This window comes from Lacerta agilis, chromosome 7 (assembly GCF_009819535.1).
Source record: "Lacerta agilis isolate rLacAgi1 chromosome 7, rLacAgi1.pri, whole genome shotgun sequence".
Taxonomy (NCBI): Eukaryota; Metazoa; Chordata; class Lepidosauria; order Squamata; family Lacertidae; genus Lacerta; species Lacerta agilis.
The window spans coordinates 57,035,723-57,061,917 of NC_046318.1; the positions used below are offsets into that span (position 1 = coordinate 57,035,723).

General features: G+C 40.5%; 1 protein-coding gene across 2 annotated transcripts; it reads right to left on the reverse strand.

The window, feature by feature from the left end:
- Positions 1-6,712: 6,712 nt before the first annotated feature.
- On the reverse strand, positions 6,713-25,564 carry PEX2 (peroxisomal biogenesis factor 2). 2 transcript variants are annotated; one of them, XM_033155463.1, is made up of 3 exons: positions 25,287-25,564; positions 14,861-17,092; positions 7,748-7,899 (listed from the first exon to the last, which is right to left on the reverse strand). In XM_033155463.1, the coding sequence occupies exon 2, from the start codon at positions 17,001-17,003 to the stop codon at positions 14,871-14,873; it is 2,133 nt and encodes a 710-aa protein (XP_033011354.1). In that variant the 5' UTR covers positions 17,004-17,092; positions 25,287-25,564; the 3' UTR covers positions 7,748-7,899; positions 14,861-14,870. The 2 variants fall into 2 exon arrangements, with proteins under 2 accessions (XP_033011355.1, XP_033011354.1); XM_033155464.1 differs by lacking the exon at positions 14,861-17,092 and having other exon boundaries at positions 6,713-7,899; positions 25,287-25,528.
- Between the last annotated feature and the right edge of the window lie 631 nt (positions 25,565-26,195).

Below are 26,195 nucleotides of genomic sequence, written 5' to 3' on the forward strand. Positions count from 1 at the left end.
ACTTGCACGCCTGCAGAGACTAAAGGCAGTTTTTGCCTGACATAAAAAATGGCAGAGCAAGGCCATCAGGTAATTATTCAGCACTGCAATGAATCTGAAGAGATGTTAGGGAAAGTAGATAAAAGCATTTAGATAAGGGTAATTAGTAAGATGTTCCAATCTCTGATTCAAAGCAAGCCTTAAAATTACTTAGGGGTTATCCTTGCACTTCTAGGTCACTAGTTCAAGTGTATGCTGGGGGAACAGAAATGGAAAAGTGCCGGCTGTCACTCTACCATCAGAATAGCTTTCATTCCACATGTTTTCAGACATTTACATACAACAAAAGCACATTGCAAAGAGTTCAACAGGCAGTTCCTTGCTGTAAAATGTGAGCAATGGTATGTTGAAGGACAATCCACTCCCACAATCTCAACCAGGCTGGATGAGGGGGGTCATCTTGCCAACTTTTAAGCTGCCTCAATTCCTCTTATGCAGTAGCAGTAATTAAAAGATAAATAAAAATTATGCAATAATCATCAAACAACAAGAATAACATGAGTTGATAGTTAAAACTTTCAGAATGAACAACAGTAATAACGAATAACAACCAGAATGCAACAGCCCATTTTAATTCTGGATGAGATCACATGAAATGCCTGTTGATAAAGGTAAAACTAAAAATTCGTCCTTAAAATATGTGAGAAGTCCAGAAGCAAAGCATGATGGCAACATGAAGGCAGTTGTTTGTCTGCAAGCAATTGGTATTCAGAGATAGTCTGCTTCTGAACGTTGAAGCTCCTCTTCAGATGGCTAATGGTTAGTGATAGCTTTATAATCTTCCATAAATTTGTCTAATCCCTTTTTATAGCTCATTGCCATCTTTAACCTTGTGGCATAGAGTTACATAAATATGTTACTTATAGATTTATTGAAATACTGACACGCCATGTACAATAGAGCTTCCTTTTGTCAGTTCTGAACCTACTACCAATACATTTCAGTGGGTGAGCCAGACTTCTAGTATTATGAGATCTCTTGGTTTTCGATTCATAATTTTATTAGTCTCTGTTGTGTCCCTTCTTATTTATCCTTTTCCCACAGCAAAATACATGAAGCCATCAGAAAACACTAAAGGAGCTAAAACAAAAAATCAAAACATAGGGGAGGGACCGTCTTGGACAACAACAGTAATAGATTGGGGGAAGGATTATGGGTGAGAAAAAGAGAACTTATCTCTGCCTAAAATGGAAACACACACGAGCACTAGATTTTTTTAGGGAAGGGAATACACTGCTCTGATTATTAGTATTATTAATCTGATCAATTAGAAGAATATTATACTACCTCTATGTCATAAAAAGTGACAGGTGCCCTGCCTCCTTTTCACCAGAGGTTCTGCCCCTTTCCCCAGATGTCTTGACTTTTAATATAAACTTTATATCACTAGATATAAAATGTGTATGTTTTTTTTGGGGGGGGGGATTGTTTTAGGGTAGCATTTGACCTATGTACATGACATGATCTCATTGCTGCCAGTCTGACGGAGCAGTTTTTGAGTCCCCTGACCTAAACGTGTTACTCCTGTTATGTGGGTGTACAGAGAGATCCTTTGTAGGTGTAGTCCCCGTGACATTCTGGGTTATTGGGTGCCATGCTCTTTGTTTGGAATAAAGCTGCGTGCAATTTTTATTTTAGCATTTTGCCAAATGTTAACATTGGTAAAAATGTGTCGGCTTTCACTGTGTGTTTTTTTTTTAATTGATCTGTGTGCGTGCGTGTGTGTTTTATAAAAATTGATTTTTGAAACTTCCTGGAATAAGCAAACAAGCAAGCAAGCAAATAAATAAATAAATAACTTTATACGATATGTCATTAGACACCATATCCGCTGCCTTGCCCCCCCCCCCATCTTCCTTAATCCCTTCTTGACTGGCTGCTGTTTTGAATCCTAATTGTCCTGCACCAAATTTGCACATTCAATCTCAGTTGGTCTAGTCCTCAAGGCATTCAATAAAGTCACATTTAGGCTAATGAATTTCCATTAACATCTGCAAGTAAAAATTAATGTTTTAAAGTGCAAATTAAACCCAGGCTCTTCTCATAAGGGTATGTTCAGCAGAAATAGCTGTGATCCAGCTGTGCGGACCGTGGCAGAATAAATTTACTCTCAACACACAAAGGAAGTGCAATGGATACTAAGTACCGAGCCTTCAAGGACCAAGCCCTCACTTACCTCCTTGCACACTCAAGTTACTAATTTTCTAGGGATAAGAACACCACCATCTCAACCTATCTTCCAGCTTCATTTCCCTGAATGTCATCTGCACCTTGCAACAGTATGCCAAACCTGTCAAGATGAAAGTCAACAAGGAATCTTCTCTGTGGTGGGACAGGGATCAATGCAGTACAGTTGTACCTTGGCTTTCAAACAGCTTAGTTCCCGAACATTTTGGCTTCCGAACGCCACAAACCTGGAAGCAACTGTACCGGTTTGTGAACTATTTTTGGAAGCCAAACGTCCGACAGGGCTTCCGGGGCTTCCGATTGGCTGCAGGAGCTTCCTGCAGCCAACTAGAAGCTGCACTTTGGTTTCCGAATGTTTTGGAAGTCGAATGGACTTCCAGAATGGATTCCGTTCGACTGTCAAGGTACGACTGTAACTATTTCATGCAGGGAAGTATGTATTTGGTCCAGCCCTTCATCATATATAGAAGATTCCTAGTTTGGCAACAATGGGGAGCGGCTGTAAGAACTGGTATACATGAAAATCAGCAGGTTGTAGCCAACTAAGTCATAGAATCATAGAATTTTACAGTTGGAAAGGACCACAAGAGTCATCTAGTCCAACCTCCTACAATGCAGGAACCTTTTGCCCAACGTGGGGCTTGAAATTAAGAGTCTCATCCTTTACCGACTGAGCATAAGGACTTCCACCCACACAATGAAACTTCATCTCCCTCTACTCTCCCTGCTTTGGGATTTCCCCCAATCCTCTGGAGCAGACTTGTGGAGGGCATGGGGGCGGGTCCTTGGGGGTAAGAGAGGAAGCTCTGTTGCGTAGGCAGAAGTCCTTCCACTAATCGGATCATTTTGCTGCCTACTACCCAAGATACTCACGACACTATCCCTGTACAATTTCACACTCTAGAAAAAGGGATGCATGTGCACATCTAGGCACAAGTCCTTTAGGCTGTGATATAAAAGCACCCAGATTAATATCAACTGGTTGTGTTTTGCCCTCTGCACAATTAAGTCACTTTCTGGGGGGTGATAACCTTTGTCACCAGGCTGGCTTGGGCTGGCAAAAGCTGTTGTCCAAATCATGTGGAGAGCACCCGGTTAGCGAAGGATGTTTTAAGCACAGTGTGTGGACCCCAATTCCTTTGCTTTTCTGCCAGTTATTAACTGCACTCTTTCAACAGGGCAGAGCACAGAGGAAAATGATAGCCTGTATCCCAAAGGAAAGAATGGCAGACTGATTACTTTATGGTTATTTTGAAAAACTGATGAGACAGCAAATGATAGTCAATCCTATTAAAAAGATTAAGCGTGTGTGTGTGTGTGTGTGTGTGTGTGCGCACACACACTCCTTCAAACACTCTATATAGCCTACATTGGGATTGGTTGATATGATTCTACAACTCAAGAAGAGTGGAAATTACAGAACATCTGCAATGAAATTGGTTTTCTGTGGAAAACTGATGAATCACTTACTGCCAATGACTGGAAGGAAAAATACTTGTTTATGCCCTTATGTAATGAATTTTTATGAGGTGAAGTTTGGTGTTTATTAAAAAAAAAGAAAAAAAAACCCCACTTTAAACCGCCAGAGATGTAAAATAGAATTCCAAATTCAAAGCAATGAATTACTGCAAAGACAATCACAAGTAGAATACTATCTGCTACCAAACACCCAAACAGACCCATTACTCTTATAACGACATTAAAAAATTTCATCCATCCAGTTAAGTGGGGCGGAGGGGGAGGGATGGCATGAAAGGGGGGCAGGCGTAGCAGTTCCAGTTCAAAGCAGAAAACACATCTGCATTCCTATTTTGAGTTCCAGAATGTTTTCTTTTTTCTCCTCCTGGAAAAGGTGAGGGGGGAGGTGGGAAGCTAAAGCATTTTTCAAGGATAAAATTACATTTCTCAGCAAGTCTTCAAAAAGATAAATCAAAGGTCCAAAAGCTTCCTAGAGTCCCAGGAATACAAATTGGAAACAGACTCCTCCCCCATCCTATTTCCCATGCAGTGATGCATAGGAGACACTCTTACCCAAAACCTCCACTGAAGTCAATGGGGCTTGGCTGTAGAATAGGCATGGCTACAGGGTGGCCATGTTAGCTGAAATTTACAAATATTCTCATCGTAGCCAAGAAATTGCCTCGCAGTATCAAAACTCTTTTAAGAGTTAAAACAACGGCATTCCCTCTAAAGACGACGGAACAACTTTTAAATAGGAGCGGAAATTATCTGATGTTCTTGCTTGTGGCTAAGGTGGGGAGACCGTAGCCCTGTGCCAAACTGACTGCTAAACTAATGATTACAACAACTTAATTACCCTCAGTGTGCTTAATATCAACCCCCCATGGATTCCTGTCAGCATGCGAACTGTAACTCTAGCCCTCATTTGGCAATTGCTTTGGGGGAAATTAGCTTGGCTTCAGTTGCGAGGAGTGTGTACAAGTGCAGAGTTCTGAGGCGATAGTTATCTTTCTAATAAACCCTTTTCTTCTTGTACTTTGGAATTATACTTTTACTTGATTCCCCCACCCCCAAACAGAAAACCACATCGGCAGTAACAGCAAGGGAAAGGGCCAGAAGCAATATATCCACTTCCTAGCCTTTCTGCTCCAGTGCACAAGTATCAACCGAGTGGCCGGCAGTTAGCCGCTCTCTTCAGAAATATGGCAAGTGTCACTTTGCTGGATTGGCCTGGTACAACAGGAAGGAGGAAGAGGAATCTGGCGTGGGGGTGTTGCTGTTACTGGGACACACAGCAAGCTGGGGATGGAGGAGAGGCTGGCATAGAAAGTACTCACAGGGTGATGGAGAATGGTGGTCAGTGTGCAGGAACCAGAGCAGCAGGGCCCATCACCAGAGCCAGAGGGAGCCATGTCTCCCCAAATACGGCAGGCTGAGGCCTAAGAAGCAGTGGGAGGAATGTTCTAGGAGGCTGAGGCAGGTGAGGCCCCACAGCCCAGCTCATTAGCTGGCCAGGTGGTGCTTGTTAGCTGGAGGAGCTGAGTGATTCCTCAGCTGGAGGAGGCTGGGAACAGGTGAGGGTCACCTGCCTCGTCAAGCCCAGATGCTGCAACTGGCAGGCAAACCACAGCTTCGGTGTTCCAAGCAGTTCTTGGAAAGTTCAGTAAAGTCTCTGAACCTATTGGAGGCATAACAGCACTGGAGGATGCAATCACAATAAGGTTTGTGAATTGGCCCCAAAGTATTTGCAAGTCAAGCCTAATTTGGTTGATTCGATTTACATCCTATGCCCTTTAAAAATGTGTTGTTTTTTTTGGGGGGGGGTGCTATTGGGTTGTTTTTTATTTTTATTAGGTATTTTGTGGTGTTTTTTCCCCCCTTCTTCTTCTTCTTGGGCAACAACTCACAGCCAAATAAGATTTGTCTTCCATAAACATGGTTTTAACAATGAATCCGTAAGTGACTGTGGAGGCCTTCTAGATCAGTGTTTCCCAACCTTGGGCCTCCAGCTGTTTTTGGACTACAACTCCCATCACCCCTAGCTAGCAAGACCAGTGGTCAGGGATGGTGGGAATTGTAGTCCGAAAACAGCTGGAGGCCCAAGGTTGGGAAACACTGTTCTAGATCCACACTTCCTTCCACAGTGGGGACATTGGTTTCTGGGCGGGAGTTAATCATGGTGTTGATTTGCCAAGTGTACCTTCCTATTAGCACATTTCTCCCTTTCATCCTGAGTTTGAGTGTCTTCAAAGCCCATGACACCTTTGGTAAAGGCTGTTCTCCAATTGGAGCACTTGCAGGCATGATTTTATTCTGTGAACCATCCTGAGACCCCTGGGTATAGGGTGGTATAATAATAATAATAATGATAATAATAATAATAATAATTTGCAGGTGCAGTTGTCTCTATGCAACTAAATCATACTCAGAGTAGACTCACTGAAATTAATAAAACTGTTAGGTCTTTATTATTACTTTTATTGGTCTACTCCCATACCATTCACAGAATACAACCCAGTGTGGTTGAACTGTATATAAAACTGAATGGGTCCAGCACTACTTGAGAAACAATAGTGCGAAATAGCTTCCCACAGTTTGTGGCAGCTTTTAATGATGCCATCTCTTCTCTCCTTTTCTTAGCACTCATGTGGTTATATGACATGTAACCTATTACAAGTGGCTGCATTTATTTTAAGGTTACCAGATTTTTTTCAATGAATCCGGGGACACTTTTCAACTTCAATGGATTTTGTATGGGGACTGATTTGTAAATCCAGGGACTGTCCCCGGGAAATGGGGACGTCTTGTAACCTTAACTTATGTATGATAGAACTGCAGAGCTGGAGGGACCACGAGGGTCATCAAGTCCAACCCCTGCAATGCAGGAATCTTTTGCCCAATGTGGGGCTTCAACCAACGACCCTGAGATTAAGAGGCTCATGTTCTACCGACTGATTCAGTTACCTTAAAAAAATGTTTTCTTTGAATGCACTGACTTATGATGATATAAATAAAATGGACAGAGTTTAATCACTATTTTGTTCTTTATTTACAGTTCTATTGAGTTTGCAATTCTTTGAAAACCACAATCTTGTTATAGCTGTTGATCATTTTACAGTAAAGTAACAAAACCTACAAAGTAGCACAGAATATGAGAATTCCAGTATTACAGAAAGGTTAAAATTACTGTAGGCTAAATTTAACTATCAGGATAGAATAGTCCCATAGAATCCACAAGTTATACATAATTATGGATTTGAGGAAAGCCTAAACAAGCTTAATGTGTATCTACCTCTTTCATTTCTAACTTATACTTTAATGGCTGCAGATCTTGCACCTCTGTGCCACATTTAGGACAAGTAAAATACAAATCAAATAAGTAGTTGCTTTTAATACAATAGTAACAAAAAACATGTGAACAGCCAATGGTGTGAGGCAGAGTGGGCCACTCTCCACACAGAGAACATTCCTTGCAACATGTTGCTGAATTATTTTCATTTCTGGTACCCCCTGAAATAGGTAGAGACCAAGAAGAGACTTTGAGTTTGAGCTTTTGCATGTTAATAAGTGGTAAAAGAAAAATTAGAAATTCAGCAAACCCATGCCACAGGAGTTCCCTGTTTGTGTATTCAAATCCAATCTGACGGACACTCTGTGGCTGGCAGAACACTGACCTGATTCGTAAAATACGTTCAGTGAGTGTAGCAAACTTTCCCTTCTGAAGAAAAGCGAGGAAGTTCAGCAATTCACAAAGCCTGAGGAGCCCAAACACTATGTTAATAAAGTACTTTGTCTTCCTGAATGACTCCAATGGACGATTGCTAAATAAACCGTAACACCTTTCTTCCAGCCATTTCCCACCGACGGTGCAGATAAGATACCAATATTTCTGTTGCTTGCTCAACGCCTGGTATTTCTGCATCTGGGATAAGTCGTTCTTGTACTGAATGTTCAGAATAGCTTGCCCCACAGTTGCATTCTTGGAGTAGACGGTGAATCTCCACAAAAAAAGCCACAAGGCGGCTTTAAGCTCTGGTTCAAAGCGAGCCAACAATCCGGGTTTAAATCCCTGAAAACAGCGAGTAAACTGGGACCAAACCAGCTGTTCCAATGCTTTGTTCAGTTCAAGGGCATCAAGCTGACTTACTCTGAGCACAGGAGTCACTTTCTTGCCATTGTCATCACCAGATGCCATTGTCAACATGTAGCTTTCTATGATAAAAGAAGAGATTTAAAAATATATATTATTATTATGATCATCATCATCATATTAATTTCAATTACAATTAGGCTTTAGAGGAAGTGTTTCATGTTGATAACAACTTTGTGGAACTAGATCACCCAAGAATTCAAAGCTGGGAAAGTGGCAACTTACCCCAAGGTCATTCAATGACAAGCAGAGGTTTGAAACCTGAGTTTGCTACCCTCTCCTATTAATTCTCCAAGAACAAACACTGTATATACATACTCAGCAACAGTTATGCTCATATAATTTTCACCCTATATGGTTGGTATTAATCTTTCAATTGAAGCTTAGAATGTGCAATCAACAGTTAAATTTATAATTAAATGTGAAGCATAGTGCAATAGACTGAACACACAAACACCAATTACTATTTTATTTTTTAGTATTTTTCTCTCAACCCTCCACTCTTACCCAGAAAGATAAGTATTTGGTTTTAGGGAAAAGGCAAAAGCTTATTCCAAACTTTTTTTAAAAGGCCATTTCATAGGTGCAAATGTTCCCTAAGAAAATCATAGCACTTCCTATGTTTGAAGTAATGATCAAATATGAAAATTAAGAGGAAGTTCTTTGGGGGGAGAGAACTGTATTGCAGTTAAAATGGTTAACATGCCTAAAATGTGGAAGTTGGGTATATTAAGTAGACATATGGGTAAGATAATGAAGAAATCCTTGCCACATAAGCACTTGCCATACAAAATTATGAGGAAGAATATGAATGAAAAGCATGCATGGGAGAATGTAAGCGTATCAAATTAATATACATAACAGTGTAGCAGAGACTGTGACAAACTTTAGAGAGAATTTTAGCTTCCCTCAAACTAAAACCTACATTCAGATGAAAGCTGCTTCCTTGCAAGCAAGCATCAGGCGTTGCTTGTGTTTTTTTGCAGGGAGCATACAGAGCACCAGCCAGATCTGCTGGATGCCACCATCAGCCAGCATGACCTGTGTTCAAGCTCCAAGATCCCCTGCAGCTAAGCACTGCGAGGGACAATGGGATAATGATGGGAATGTCCTTTTGCAAGTGAGTTGGAGGAATGCTTGCTGGTGCTGTTGGAAATCCCAGGGTTTTCTGCAACATACAATGAGGACCAAGGGATCTATGGCAGAACTTCTAGGTTGTATTGTGCTAAACACTGGAATAGATTCTTTGAAATCTGGACAGAGTTCTGCACTCTACTGATTTCATGATGGTTCAAGCCTGTGTCAGTTGAGGTGGTGTATTTATTTTTCATCTGGTGATGGGCAGCTGGTGACCTTGGTCTCAGGCTTTCAGCACTGTCTAGAGCAGGCATCCCCAAACTCGGCCCTCCAGATGTTTTGGGACTACAATTCCTACATCCCTGACCACTGGTCCTGTTAGCTAGGGATGATGGGAGTTGTAGTCCCAAAACAACTGGAGGGCCGAGTTTGGGGATGCCTGGGCTAGAGGCTGTAAGTTTTAGGCAGTGGCCTCCTATTTTCCCATTCTATACAAGCACAACCTTCTCCTGTCAGTTGGCAATCAGTCTCATTAATTTCTCCATGGTCTTAAATGGAATGGAACCAGTCAATTGCTTTTATGAAATGTGAAGATGGCTCACAGATTCAAGACTTCTCCCAGAAACGGTGCTAGGTCCACATGTGGCAGATCAGTGCACTTAACTTATATAAATGTTTGAACTGGTAAGATTAAATTTACTGCTCCAATTACCGGTATTCACGGTGCACCATCACTATGCACAGCATGTTACAGAGTACAAGAGAGGAAGTCCCTGGCTTAAGGAGGTTACAGTCTAAAATCTGACAATGGGGAAACAATGAATCTATTCATGGGGAATTCCTTGGGTTCACTTCAATCTCAGACCATCAGGCATGGCTAACACAATTTTATCTGCTTGTTTTGATTTTTGGAGTAGATTGCTATAAATTACTTGGACGAGCATACAAGGGCTGTTCAACCACGGCAGGAAAAGAAGGTGGAGCTCAAGCAGGGCAAGTTATCCTTAGGCAACCCTTGTCCACTGCACATCCCATAGAGTCAATCTCACTGTAAATGATCTAAACACTGTTAAGTTATGTCTGTAATATAGCGGGCACAATTGAAGCTAACCCTTTTTCTGTGAGAGCATCCAAAGACAAAATCTAATACCCAACATACCAATGTTGTGTGAAGCATGATTTACTCCAAGATACAAGAGTGTATCTGCACAAACTTACACAAGCATGGTCCTGCAACTCACAACATCATGTAACATCAAGACAACTTCATTCCAGTTGCTGTGTGGATCACAAACACAGACTTTTATTTTCAGTCTTGTGATCATAAACGAACATTCTTTCATTTATTCTTTCATACAGACAGTTCCCCGAGCTCTATAAAGATAGATGTAATGGAAATGAAAGCATATATACAAGTGTTGCTGGAAACACAAGGAAGCTTTAGCACAACGATAGAGAAGTGCAAGAAACTTGCAGATGAAGTTGATGTAGAACTTAAAACACCTAGAGAAGCAAAACAACAGCAAAACTGTGCCGATAACCCAACCAATCCACAGAGATCTACAGTTGGTCTATCTACATTTCCTACCTGGATCCGCTTATTACCTGAGGTATTGGGACACTTTTCTGTCACTAGGTTGCACTGCATAACCCATCATGATGAGCTTCACCAATAACAGTGAACTAACCTGCTTACGGTTTGCTAAAACGACTTTGATCGCAGGTGTACAGCATTTGGGGGAAAAATACTTTAAAGCCCATGTCAGTTTCCTTCAGGATCTTTACAAACTGAAAACGTTGGGGATGAATCATTGTTTGAAATATGCAACATGAGTCTCAACATGAACCATACTAAACCATTCCTTGCTATTTAAATGGCCATCCATACAGCACTTTCCCTTCCAGTTATAACATGCAGTTATGACTGATCCTTTAGCACTCTGTGCAGGGTGAAGAAATGGCTATGTACGACAATGAGTGAAGATCGATCGTCTGGCTTGTGTTTGTGGAGTGACCATGGAGAAAAGTTGAAGACCTATCCCAAGGAGAAATTTATAAAAGAAATGATTGATTGTTTTGCCCAAGACTCTCAGAGGCTCCAGTTTTTGTTTGAACGATGATCCACTTTGTATTATATTTTCCTTTATGTTATGGACAGGCAAGCATTAACAAAAAAAAAAAAAAAAAGTCTGACTAGTTTCAGACCTTATGTTTGTTGTTCACTACAGCCAAGGCAGATTCTGTGTAAAAGGTGTGAAATTCAGACTTAGGGGTTTTTAATTTGGTTTAGAATCCTACAGTATTGTTGTTCAATGGAAAATTTGAAGCTGTGTGTCTTTCTCCTGCCTTAACGCTGTTATTGTTAAATGGACAAATAAAGCAATTTGTTAGCAGTTAGTTTTGAAATGTGTAATCCCAAACCATACAATGCACCACCATGGTATCTTGTTGCTTCTCTTCAGCACCATATAATGATGTGTGGGGTTCAGTCATATGAAGATTGAGAATATTCCATTCAAAAATTTGTAGTTACAAGTCATAGACCTTGCGCCGCCACATTTATTTCTGCGGACGCCCATGACACAATGGCTGCCAATATATGTGACAAGGCTACAGATTATTAAAAACAGTAAACAGATGTGAAAATTGTTATGTAACTATATCCCTAACTCAAACAACACATTGCATATCATTTCTAAAACTAACATGCTTTATGGTTATACAATTGCTTTTGCTATAAATATGCTATAGTTCTCTAGGTGTGGCTAATTTTCCATAATACAATGGAGATTCTGTGCAACCTCTCAAAATAAAGATTATGTAATAAAATAGGTTTTAAAGAGGGAAGGGGAAATATAGTAAAAAGGGAATATGACCAGAGAAAAGGAGCAACCTCTAACTCAAATCTAAGATTTCCTAGAGGAGGCATGACGGAAACATTTTGTCTATGCAAATATACCTCCCTGGTTCTGTTTATCAATACTGTTTATTTAATCTTTAAGTGAGTTGCTACTGTGAAGTATACAGAGACTATATACAATAAGCCCACAACTTGTGTGCATTCATCTTTATGCTCATGGCAAATTTTTTTTTTTAAAGAAAGGGTGCAGAAAAGGGGTGGAGTTCCAGGAAAAACAATTGTGGCAATCCCACCTGCCATTGAACCCAATGGGTTTTGACTATACACAATGTTGGCTTTAGGTGCGATCCCTAGAATGTAACCCCCACCTATGTTGCAGGCCTACTGTACTGAATGCTTCTAGAAAGGGGGTTGTCTAGCTGTGTTCCAGGCATCCCCCCAGAGAAGATCAGTCACAATAGAGAAATTTCTCTTAAAATCAGTTGGTCAGCCATCACTAGACCTTTTAACAAGCTCAAGAGTTTTAGTGGTCTTAAAAGAAAACCCCACAACACTTATGTAATTGTATTTTTTTAAACTGTTTTGGAAGCTTTTTGGATGAAAAGTGGCATAAACATGCTTTAAATAAGATAAACAAATTGGCTGGCACACCAAAGAACAGAGCGTAAGACTTGGAACCTCCTCCCAAATCTGCCCTGTAATACATTCCTTGGCAGGAATGTACATTCCTGGGTAAAGCAAGTTTAGAAACTCATTGTCCTAGAACATCTCAGGGCTTAAAGAGGAGATAGCGAAAAGTTAGATACAGTCAGTATATCTCCTCCACTGCCATGGGCTTGAGGCTAAGATAATAGAGAGGCTTGCTTAAGGTCAGCTAGTCCCAGAGAGTTTGTGGCAGAGATGAGATTTGAATCAGCAACTTCCTGACCCACAACTCACACTCTTACAAACAGCACCACACCACTTTTAATTATATTATGTCCTATGAAGCTCAGAGATATTATTCTATGAAAGTACAAAGCCTCTAGAAACTCCTTTCCACCGTTTTAGTCAAAACACTTATAACTATAAGGCTCCAAATGGAAACCTTTAAAAATATTACCCATAGCAATGCTCTGTGAAGAGTGTGATCAAGCAAGGCAAATAAGAATTCTTGTGGGGGGAGAAATATTACCAAATATCAGTGTATATACTTTAAAATAATAATGTTTTAAAGATGACGTGGTCGAGGTTTTAAATTTATTTGAGATGTTTCTGACCAGCTTTTTCTTGTAATGTCACACTGCTTTCCTTTCCAGAAGTAAACCGCATGTCATCTTTTTATATCTGTCCAACAGCTCTTTTAAATAACGTAATATATTGCTCGTTTTTATTTAACTAAATTCAGGAATCCCTCTTGCAAAACATGCACTGCAAGAAAACCATTTGCTGTATATCACCAATAAAATAGGTATTTCTCCTGATATACTTTAGCATTGCTTACTGAGTATTGTACAAATTATGAATGAATATATTTTATTTAGAAATGCATTATTGACAGAAATCTATCAATAGTAAAGTGGGTATTGTCAAGGGCCTGTCAATATTAATGTAATTATGATTAAGGGGATAACATGGATTTTAGCTTTAATACCAAATAACATCTCCTACATTGCTGCTATCAATATAAGCATTATTATTGACCTGTTCTGAGGCTCAGAACTAGATGTATTACCATTAGGCATATTTGTCAATGCATTCTGCCTACAAAAATTCTACATTTAAATTTACAGGCCTGTAAACTTTGGCAGCAGAAATGTATGAGTTCCAGTAATCTCTAGGGTGTCATTCCCCCCCTTCGCCCACTATTCTACTGTAATAAACTAATTTATGCCAATCCAATGTCATTGCCATCTCACTCCCACTCTATCTTATTTTTAAAGCATAATTAGCAGAAAACAAACAGCATTTTCATAATGGAAGGTCACACACATTCTGTTGCTTAATGTATGCTGGCCTTGCATATCTTCAGGATCCAAAGCTTAGGCAGAAAAGGGAAATAATGGGCTAAAATTTCTATTGTAAGAAGTTTGACTACTGAAATCCCTTAATTGTGTTGGCTGTGAATGCAGCAGCTTATTAGTGAACCTCTCAGTAAGTAATATTCCAATTGATTCAAACGTCTTATTATCCAAGTGCCTTAGTTCCCAAGGCCATTTACATCAGTGAGGCATGCTGATAATCTGTTAGGCACTCATCACAGTGTAAAATGCATCTCCAGCTGCCAATCAATACCACATCTCTTGTGGGTTACATTCTCTTGCTGAAACTTTTTGTGGGGTCTGGGCACACTGCTTAGAGGGGTAAGGGAAAGGGCTGTAGCTCCGTGGTAGAGCACCTGCTTTGCATTCAGGTCGCAGCTTCAATTCCCCAACATCTCCAGGTAGCGCTGGGAATGTTCCCTGTCTAAAACCCTGGAAAGCTGCTGCCAGTCAGTGTAGGCAATGGTGAGCTAGATGGACCACTGATCTGACACTACAAGCTAGCTTCCTTTCCTCCTAAGGAGCACAGTTACACAGGGATAGAGAACCTCTGGCCCTCCAGATGCTGGACGACTTCAGCCAAGCTGGCTAGGACTCAGAAATCGGAGTCCACCAACTCAGGAGGTCCACAGGTTTCACATCCCTGGTTTCCATCATGACCTATTCCTACGTCAACTCTGCTGGCGTTAATTGAAGACTTCATTTTGAGAGCTTTTTTTTTTTTTTTAAAAAAAAAAAACCAAACAAACAGGTTATCATAAATTTAATACATAGAGTGTAACTCTAAAACATTTCCAAGCAGGACCCACCTCTGTAATGAACATTGCTACTGTTTCTGATGACAGAAAGGCAAACAGGACTTAAATAAAAAGAGGGAGAGGAAATCTGAAGTGTCGATTTTGTGGAATAAGTTGTAAAATGTATGAATTGTTACAGGTGATGAAATTGAACTAAATCATGTCACCAAACTAGAAAAAAGCAGACACAGAAAATCATTAGCAATGATGGTTTTTATCAGTGGGTTTTTTTGTTTGTTTTTTGAGAAAAAACGGTGCCGGTACTCACCATGAAGTTGTTAGAGTAAGTGCCACACTTTTGATACATCCTCCGATGTACCCTCGTCTTCTCTAGATCGCTTCCTGCTTTTTGTATCAACTGCATTATGATGTCCTTGTAGCAGCCATGATTCAACATATTTGGTAGGATTGAACTGAGTAAGAGGAGGTCCTACCATCCTGATGAACATCAGAGAAGAAACTGTCCGAATAACCAGAGATGATCTTGATGAAGTTACTGTAAGATTCATCTGAGATAGTCCTCTTTCACATTCCGTTGAAGATATTGCAATTGTGCTTAAAGCGTGCATTAGAGGAAGTAATTTGTCCGGGACTTCATTTTCTTCAAGATATTCATGAAAGCCACAAATGGTTTCCTTTTCATTTAAGCGAAACTTTTGTGATAGTTTTCTAATTTCAGTTTCACCAAAGGTTAATTGCTTTCCAGGATTTTCTGGCCAGTATTTGGAATCTAAAACCTTGGCACATTCAGGCAAATCAGCATCATCTCCTTCAAGTATACACTTTCTAACAGTTTCTTTCAGACTTTCATAGAAAGCAGATGAACTTATTGTAGGGGTAAGTTTTTCATTTTTGTGGAGCTCACTCCCTTTGAACTTCATAGTCTTCTGACTTTGAAGAGCAATATTATAGTATGGACCAGGATTCTCAATTCGTTCTTCAAAAAGTTGAACTGTGTTCTTTATCTTCCTGTCTGCTGTAAACAAATCAATATTTTGCTCTTGTAAATCCAAGCTTAGTTCACTGAGAACTTGGAGAGCATCACACATAAGACCCAAATCGAGAACAAATTCACATGATGTTATTGTCCTTAAAAGACCCTCATAAAGACAGCGATCTGTTTTGCTTCTTCTCCTGTCTTCTTTTGCCTCCTGAAAGTGATAAACCAGTGCTTCATAATCTTGCCAAACTGCGAAAACTGTGCAAAAGCTAGAAGCAACCCAGCGAGTGCTTAAAATCCTTCCAATTTTCAGAAGCTGAAGTTCTAGAGTTGCTGCACATTCCTCCAATTCCCTAGCATTCTCGGGTGAAGCATGGTAAGTCACATAGAGTTTGTCCATAAAATTCTTAAAGTGATTAACTCCAACCACTTTGTTGACTGTGTCACTGACAGACAATTCCAGACGATGGTTAGCACAACGCCAGAAGATAACACTCGGAAATTTTTCTTTTATTAACCTTTTTACACCACCACGTGCGCCAAACAACACTGCAGCACCATCACAAGTGACAGACAATAAATACTCGTTTAAATAATCTTCAGAGATTCCTAGGCACTCAAGATGACTGATTAATGAGCTTAAAATTCCTCTTGCTGTTGTATCTTGTAACTCAATCAAATCTAGGAAAAGACTTATTGGAGCCGAATGTTTGGGAAGAACTACGCGAATAATAACAATCAAAGTTATTCTGTTATTCACTGTTGTCGATTCATCAATAATTAAGGACATTTTATTCTTAGAGTTCACTATGTTGCTTATTAAGGTTTTTCTCATTTCAGCTGCAATATGGTTTAAAATATTAATGCAGGCATTTGTAGAGTGAAAGGTATATCCCATGTCTAGGCCATTAAGTTCCTGTAAATTTATTTCATCTTCAAAGTTGTTAAATGCTTGATTTTTTTTTGCAACTTTGTAAGCGGTTCGAAATACTTTTGTTGCGTTTAAGACGACTTTATCTAACTTTTCATTTTTAGACTCAGATTTAATCCTTTCTGCTGCTTTGTGAGCTCCACTTTCCTTGTGTTCAAAAATCTTTTTTCTTAAAGACATTAACTGTTGTTTGCGAGACTCTCCAAAATGACTAATTTTACAATTGGCCCACTCTACTGAAATTTTCATTCCCATCCGTTTTTCGACAGGAAGACTTCCGACATCTCGGCACACTTTGCAGCCCAACCTTTTATTATTGACAAACAGCCACTCATTTCTCTGACAGAAGTCATTTTTCTGCAATAGTGTCCAACATTCGGGCCAATCTTTGCCTGAACTTCCATCCTCTTGACCACATGTATCTTCAGTGTTAGTTTTGCAATGTTTGAAAGGATCAGAAGTTGATTCAACAATTTCTGCTGCTTCTTCAGCCTTCCTTTTTTGACTCAGTGGCATAAAGTAACTACTTAAGGTACTCATTATGAAAAATGATTGCACCGATTTAACTTGGATCACATGTACAACTGCCTCATCATGCCTTCTGCAAAGCGGCTATACTGAGCATAAGTCTGAAAAACAAAGAGAGGCTGGCGTTAGAAGAATTCCAGAAACAGAACTGGGAAAGACAATGGAGGGGTCCCACAAGGTGGGCTTGTTTTGGCGCTGGCCATGGCACCAACTTCCCCAGTCACATTGCAGGAAATTGGACTAGATGACCCTTAGGGTCTCTTAAAGCCAGATGACCTCCCTCCCTCCCATCCTCTTATTACCTGGGACTCTTGCCGCACTGGCTCCGGTGACTTTGGCAGCTCCGGCAGCTTCTGCGCCCACCCTGCCACGACCATCGTGAACGCTGCCAGTGAGGTGACCAGGCCGCACATGGCCAGCAGCAGAGCGCAGTGCATGGCAGGGAAAGCACATCACACACTGTGCTGCCCTGCTTTTGCACTCCACTGGGAGTGGGACTTGTGCACTCTGGCCAGCCACGCTGCTGCTGATAGGAAGCAGCAGCTGTTATCAGGCCAGGAACAGCTCCTGGGGGGCAGCGGCAGCCAGGCCCTGGGGTGGCACTGCTCACGCCATGTCTCCTCATGCGGCCGAGCATCTCCAGGAAAAAAAGTGCTGGTATTGAGGATCATTGGGTACAGCCAGAAAAATAAGCATTGGTTTTCATCCAAGACGTAGTTTCTGGCTATAAGACCCTTTACCAACCTAGTGTTCCCCATGTTGTTGGACTACAACTCTCACAATGTGCTGGCTGCAGCTGATGAGAGTTATAGTCCTACAATATCTGGAGCCTACCAGGTTGGTGGAGGCAGACCTTGAACATGGCCTGAAGGTATACAATGCAACACCCGTGCTGAAGAAGCAGGCTGAAATCTGGTCAGCGGCTGGACAGGAGATTACCTGGGAACCCAGTGTGCTGCAAGTTCCATCATGGAAGAGAGATGTCAATGTAATAAAGATAGACTATTTATAAACATGATACTGTGGTACCTCGGGTTAAGAACTAAATTCGTTCTGGAGGTCCGTTCTTAACCTGAGGTACGACTTTAGCTAATGGGGCCTCCTGCTGCTGCCATGCCACAATTTCTGTTCTCATCCTGAAGGAAAGTTCTTAACCCGAGGTACTATTTCTGGGTTAGCGGAGTCTGTAACGTGAAGCGTCTGTAACCCGAGGTACCACTGTAATTTCTTAGAGTAATTCCTACCATGCATGCTATTAAAAGACTTCTCAAAATCATTTGTATTGAGTCCATGCCAAGGAGCCTGAGGAGTTTTGAGGAATACAACTGCAGGAGAATTCAGCTGCCAAGTAAGAAGACTTCTATCAAAGCTACAGTGTGCAAGACAAACTCATCAGTCTTTGTTTAAAAGGGACCACATTGGCTGTCTGTAGGCTGCCTCCACTCTACGGGTTTCCAACCCAAACCACAATAGAGAATCTCCTGTACAATGTGTTTTTCTATCTTCAGTCTCATCAAAGATAGGTACATTACCTCAACAAAGCCTCACTAGAAGCCCCAAGTATATTATCTCTTAATCACTGTAAAATTAGTTTGCCATTACTATGCCATTAGCTTAAATAACCTTAGAAAAGATTAATTCCATATTACATTTTAAATTTCTATACTCTTCAATTAAGTGCCTACTATCGTTTGAAAGAATAATATAGACTTAGGTTCTCTAACCATTCTGCATAACTAATAATACTTAACGTTTATATAACTTTCCATGTTTGAATCCCTGAAAATGTTAACCGATTATTTTCATGGTATTCCTGTGAGGCATTGAAGAATTATCTCTATTTTACAAGTGGAAAAGAGGACTTCAGAACATATTGCATCAAAATTTGGGGGAAAGACTAGAAGGAGAAATCACATGACTATATTCATTTTCTTAAGTCACATAATCTTTTACTTAGAATTTTAGTCATTTAATTTACGGTTCTTTGCTGGATATTGTAAAAAGGATAAATAACTATGTGAAATAGAAGGGAAATATCTAGGTTTGGGAATTTTAGCTACCTTGATACAGAGGACTGGACTGATAACTACAACTTTTTGTACCATGCAAGATGCATCTTACTGTGCTAGACATCATTGATGGCTGTCCACAGTAATGCTTAGGCCAGAAATGGTAGTTTGGCAAAAATACTGGATTTGTAACACATTTCATTTTACTTACAGCTGAAAAGCAGCTATTATCACTGCTGCTACTACTACTGTTACTATGATTTTGCCCAACTAAAAAAATCAATTTTAAGTTCATTTTTCTCCCAGAGTTTTAGTCAGTGGTCTTTGTACCGTGATACACAAACACACAGACTAAACCACTGCTTTCCATGTACTTTTAAGACACATTCAGCCCTCCTGTAAGTGCAGCTCTCCATTTGCAGGACAGCTGCTAACAGGAAGGTGGAGTCAGTAGTGGCAGGACACAGAAGGCAGTAAGAACACACAGTGGCACCTGGGCTAAAGCTAAAGAAGGTTGCACTTCTTATTCCCATAGATCTTCACAGCACTGATTTGCTGTAGTTGTCATTTCACAACAAAGGCAAGGCTGATCTTACAATTGTTTAAAGCATCCACCACTGAAACTAGGTTTTACGCAGGCATTTGAAATCACATGGCCAAGACTGAATGATTCTAAACAAAGCACTGCTTTTGGCTCAGCTGTATCAAATGGTCATATTCGTTTTGTTTTAAGGAGGTTTAATAACGTATCTGTGAGACCTAATTTTCATCTTGTGCTTTGGAATGAGTCTCTTAAGGGTGGTTGGAATTCACTTTTCAGATAACTGCTTTCTTCTTATTGCCAAATGTAATTAGTGTGTTATGACAGTATACTGATGACGGTTGGTTGTTTTGTTTTTTAAATTCCTAAACATGCCAATGGAGTACTATGTTTAATTTATTTCACATTTTTCTCAGTATTCTCATAATTTCCATTTCACTGTCTTGGCAGTAATATGGAGCAGTTTTCTGCTTCCTGCTTAGTTTGTTATCAATAAGAGATTATTGGGGTGGATAAAAAAATAGTTACATTACATAATATTTATTAAATTGTGTTGTATACAAACATTCATAATTTGATTCTTTTTCAAATCTCGGGTCAGACCTGTTTTCAAACATACTCCACTAAATCCTTTTTTTTTTTTTTACATAAAAGAAAAAATGGGGGAAATATTTTGACTTCAATAGTCAAGCATTAAGAACATGATACAATAAATCATGCGCTGTGTTCATACTTTCCTACAATCATAAATATTTATGACTATCAACCAAATAGCAAGGACATTTACTTTTTATCTCATAGAAAAACAGTTTTGCCCACTAATTGGAAACCTGGCCTCTGAAAGTTCTAGATGCTGAGCCAACTCTACAATGGATTGTGGCCTTGTCTCCAAGTACCGGTATATGATTTTGCTCAGTGTGCTTACATGTGTACATTAAATTCACAGCCCAAGGCAGATACAATTCTGTGGTGCAAATGGCACGTGGATCTGCATTACCAATTTTATATTATATGTTCCAAGGTTAGTACACAGGCTTTATTTAGTTGCAATCCAATACGCTGTAACTTGCAGCAGCTCTTGCACAGAAAATGTATGAATTTTTAAAACCGCATTATTTAAATCGAACCACACGGTAAACTATTTAAAACAAAATATAGGGTACAAAATGCTTTTCTTAATTTACAACAGAAGATAAGTGATCATAACTTAGAACAGAGGGATATTTGAAAGGAATTCCACCATGTTATATACAGAAGTTATTGAATGAATTATTATGGTATTCAGTATGAAGACTTCTGAACATGCATTAACAGGATGCCGAAGTAGCTTTAGATATCTACTGCATTTCTAGTCTCAGGAAGCCCTTAATTATCATTGATAAATGTCTCAATAAACTTCCAAAGAAGTTCAGAACCTAGCGCACCAAAAGTTAAATCTGAGTCTTCTGCTGTGAAAAACCACACAGAACTCACCAAGCTCAAAAACAAAGGTTTTTTTAAATATATATATTTAAAAATAGCATTCTATTTTTAGAATTTTTATTTTTATGAGGTCTGTATTCGTTAGTCAAAGGTAAAACTGCACTGTTGTAGAAGACAGTAACCTGATGTTCCTGGTTCCTACTACAGTGGACCCTCCGGATATGAACTTAATTCGTCCAGGGGGTCCGTACTTACCCAAAAAGTCTGTATCTGGAGGCGCAGCTTCTGCGCATGCACGAAGAGTGCTTCTGCACATGCGCGTGTGGCGAAACCCAGAAGTATGCACTTCCGGGTTTACAGTGTTTGTAACTCGAAATTATGTTACCCGAAGGTAACGTAACCCAAGGTACCAATGTATTAGTAATTTCACTAAATTCTGAAGTCTGATTAACCCCCATATAGGAATTTGTCTGCACAAAGCTAAATGGTAAATACAGAAGGAATGAGCATTCATTAAACATATTTGGCCCAATCTGGGGGCCTCAGTGTGCACACTGAGTTATGTGCACACTGAGACTTCAGTGATGGAGAATGCTATATAATCCCCCATCCCTTTCTTCACCGTTTAAGTTAATGGGAGAGCTCCTGCTGACAGTGAATTCCATGTCCATATCAGCAGACCTGCAACTCTCAGGAAATTTACTGCCTCTGAAAACCTAACACTCTTAATATTCCGTTTCCCGTATAAACAAACAATCCTATATTCCTAAGCAATCCAAATGAAAATCATCTTGGAAAGTAACTGATCACAGCAACAAATAATATAAATTGCTTAACTACCATTTTTAAAAATATATATATGCATGCTTAGCTTTACACAAAATGAGTCAATTTCCATCAATGACAAAATGATAAGAACGATGTGCTTCTCCCCCCACCCCACCCCACTTTTTAATAAGGATAGCAAGGCTTAGAAGGGGGCTTATACCGTGCACTTTTTAGCTCACTCAAATCTTTATCTTAAGGAAATAATTTAAGGGAGGTACCATGGGCTTTGAAAGGAAATTAAAATGTGCCTGCTAATGTAGCATTAATTTCCTTATAGCAATTTTGCTTGGATCAAGTCTGTGCACTGTGCATGCTTTGAATATGTGATTTCAAACTGATATTTCCTTTCTCGCATATGTTACCACATTTAAGAGGTCTGAGATATTCCTTCCAAGGAATACATGACATGTGTGTGTAACATACACACATACGATATGAAAATTGACTCTTTGAGTACCATCAGGATTTTTTTTAGGGCACATCTTCATAATTGTTTCTGCTCTTGTGCCAATGGTTTTAACTTTGCCTTCAAAACCTTGAGTGGTAGTACCTTGTTTTTCTCCATGTTAGCTGAGCTGTGCAGCATGCATAGTAAATTCAGATTTTGAATAAGGTCATTGAAGGAAATAAGGTCAGCAAAGGCAGTCTTGCTCCTGGTGGGACTGCTGCTCACATGTTATTAAAAAGAAAGAAAAAATGGAATCCCACCTGAAAAATTTAATTAATCGTTTCAAAATTCCTCTAACTCTCCTTAACAAGATCCTCCAGATTCACTTTGATTTTTCTTTAGGTAAATTTCAGTGACAAGTCTATTTGAGAGCTCTTCCAAAGGACTAATGAATACAAACACACACTTATTCTCTTCCCCCCAACCCCAGATTCATTTGCTGGAAGGAAGTGGGTAGTGAAAGAAGTTCCTCAGATAACCACACCATTGTTCAACCTACTTGTAGAATATTTGCTAAGGCACTCCCAAACCTGAAGTGGGCCTGTAAGCAGAATTCACACACACAATACTTTGTTATGAGGTAACTGTGATTCTGTGTCTATTTTGGTGCCTCCTGTTAATGAAAGGAGTGTGAGTGTGCTTCTATTTGTATGTAGGGCATTGTAATTCTCTACAGTCTGGTACCTAAAACCTAGATACTGACTTGTATAGATGTGCAATTTTCTATTCTTGGTGTAATTACATAACTGTTAAAAGCAGTTATGTAATTCTGAAGAAGTGTGCATATCTGAAGAATGTATCTGAAGAAGTGTGCATGCACACGAAAGCTCATACCAAGAACAAACTTAGTTGGTCTCTAAGGTGCTACTGGAAGGAATTTTTTTTTAATTTTATTTTGTTTTGACTATGGCAGACCAACACGGCTACCTACCTATAACTGTTAAAAGCACGTTTGTCTTAAGAGATATTATTTAGGTAACTAAACACAACACACCAGATCTGTTCAAGCCTCTTTGCAAATGATTTCAGTATGAATCACTGAATGCAGAATAATTTGGGATTTGCAATATGCCAACTCTGGAATACTAGGGGTATGCAAGGAAGACACCTCAACAAGGTCACCCAAGGTTTTTTTCTCATTCTTTAATGTGTGAAGGAGGAAGCAAAGCATCTGAAAACAATGTTCACAGGAAGGGATCAATGGCATGGATTTCTCAATGGCACTCCACTGGACTCTTGCATCTTGAACAGCTGTTCACTCCAACTTCAAATACAGGCAACAAGAGGGAAGTGCAACTAAATGCTGGGGCTGGGAATGCTCTTTTTCATGACTGGTTGGCTGCTATCCTGCATTCTTCTGGTATGCCCCATTCCATTCCTACCATCCTCCAATTACTTGGGCGTACTAAGTGCTCAGAGGGCTGTTTTGGGGTCATTCCAATGTGTGTGTGTGTGTGTGTGTGTGTGTTTACTTTTTCACACTTTGGGAACCTTGCAATGCTGCTGCTACTTTCCAAGGCATGGGCAGTGCTGTTCCATCTATGTAAGGACCAACACAACAGATATTTATGTTCAATATTAGTACAGCAGCCCTGGTGCCCTCCATATGTTGTTCAACTCCCATCATTCCCAACCAGCATAATGTGCATTTCAGCCCAAGACATCTGGAGGTCACCAGCATGGGGAAAGCTGATACACTGTATATGATGGCAGGTGCTGATTTCTGTGTTTTCATTCATTTTCACTCATCATTACTTTAGGGACATGAAAAATGTAGGAGCAGCGCTTTAAAACTAATTGTAAATTAGTTTCAATTAGAGGTTTGTGGTTATTCAACACTTGTTTGTTTTTTTTTAAGCCACATGTAGCATGGCTAAGTCCCTCACTCACCCACCCCCTAGAGGAATCCGTCATAGGAATATCAGTATGGTACAGTGGTGTTAAGACTACAATTGGCTGGATCTCCAGGTTCAAAACATCACTCAGCTGCAAAGAAGCTCACTGGGTGACTTTGGATTAGACATTCTCTCATAGTAACATTAAGGAAAAACCTCTTGCTGAATCAGAACAAATCCATCATTATGTTCCCCCACAAAGATGCCTCTGGGGAAGACCACAAGCAGAACCCTAGGAACTAGCATTCAAGCCAATCCTAACTTGCATGCATGTTGCAAGGATAAACAGTGGTGTTAGGAAGAAGGATCATCCATACAACCCTGGAAGGGCCACAGCTCAGTGGCAGAGCATCTGCACTTGCAAGCAGAAGGCCCCAAATTCAATCCCTGGCATCTCCAGGTAGAGTTGGGGGAGACCCCCTGCCTGAAATCCTGCAGAGTCACTGCCAGTCAGCATGTAGTCAATACTGAGCAAGATGGGCCAATCGTCTGACTCTGTATAATATGACATCTTCCTATGTTCCTTGAGAAAAGGGGACAAAGAAATGTAAACAAATAGATACATGGCAGGCAGAAATCCAACTGATAACGCTTTTTACACAGCAGGCAGGGATACACACACACACAAAGAAACCCGGTTTGGGGATGCACACAGAGGGGGTAACCCAACTTCCAAGATTTTGCTTCCTTATTTATTTCATTAAGAATGTGAAGGAGGGAAAAAACCAACCTCAAAGCGGTTTTTAAAAAATCCACAAAATTCACTTTCAAGCATACAAAAATCAAAGCACTTAAACAGATTAAAACTACCTCAAGTTTTTAAGCATCTGGGTTTGGCTTGCGAGAACACGAATGTTTTTAGCAGGAGCTGGAAAAAGCGTACAGTGAGGCGGAGCCTGCTTGACCTCAATAGGCAGGGAGTTCCAAAGAACAGGCCTCTTCAGACTTCTTGTGTCCCAGAATTAAGGATGGTCCTGAGCTCGCATTAAACCCCATTTTGGGACCTGCACCCCCCCCACCTCACCTTGACGCCACGCAGCCCCTCTCCCCTCCAGCTCTCCGCGATTCCCTCCCCCCCCCCCCGACTGCCAGTCTCTCCCCACCCCCACCCATCGATCCCCCACCTATCCCCCTCCTCCGTCACGGACTGACCTCTCTTTTCCTGAGGGAGGGGCTACTTAGCGAGATCCCGCCGCCCCGTTTCCCGCGCCGACCGAGGGGAAGAGACCATGCAGTTCGGTGACCCGGATTTCACTTCGGGCGTCGAGTTCTCCTTCGGGGATTCCTAGAGCAGCCGGGTTTGCTTCCACCACCACCATGCCGCGCGCCTTTCTGCTCTCCTCATCTCTATGGTACTCCTCCTTCCTTTGCTTTCCCCAGCGTTGTAGGTACAGAAACGGGCGATGAAAAGTGCAGAGCGTCTCCCGAGCCGAAGCAGGAAATACTAATGAGATGCCCTTTACGTCTTTCCTAGAGCGGCTCCCCCCTCCCCGCAGCTTCGCGGTTCTTGTTATCTGCTTTTGCCCATAGAGATAGTAAAAACAAAAAAATAAATACAAGAGTGACACGACGTCCAAATCTCTGGTTTGAAAATACCTTTTTATTTCTCCCCAAGGGCGAAGTGAGAGCTCTCCGTAGAAAAGAACACAGGAAAGAAACACAGGATTTTGTAATACGGATGCGATTGGGCAATAGACACACCTCGCCCCCGCCCCTCAAAGTAATATATAGGATATTTTGAACTCCATGCTCCAAGTAACGTCTTTCTTCGTATGAAGAATGTGGTCTTAGGGTTTATTTTTCTTCTTCTAAGGATTTGTTGTCACGGATCTGCATGCAAGTCAGCAGAGCACAGGACTTTTGCATACAGCTGAGTGCTAGATTGGTACTAGAAAGGGTCGGGGTGGAAATCGGTTAACTTTTGCTAAACCAAACCAATTTCGTCTACAGTGCTATTCTCTGTAGACCAGCCTACATCCAGAGTTCAGTGTCACTGGACTACGTTGCAGGGTTGTTGTAAACTTCCTCTCTCGCTTAAGCCTCAAGATGATCTCCAAAATG

Excerpts from the sequence above, each read along its gene's own strand:
- PEX2 (XM_033155463.1), bottom strand. The coding sequence starts at position 17,003 with ATGAGTACCTTAAGTAGTTACTTTATGCCACTGAGTCAAAAAAGGAAG.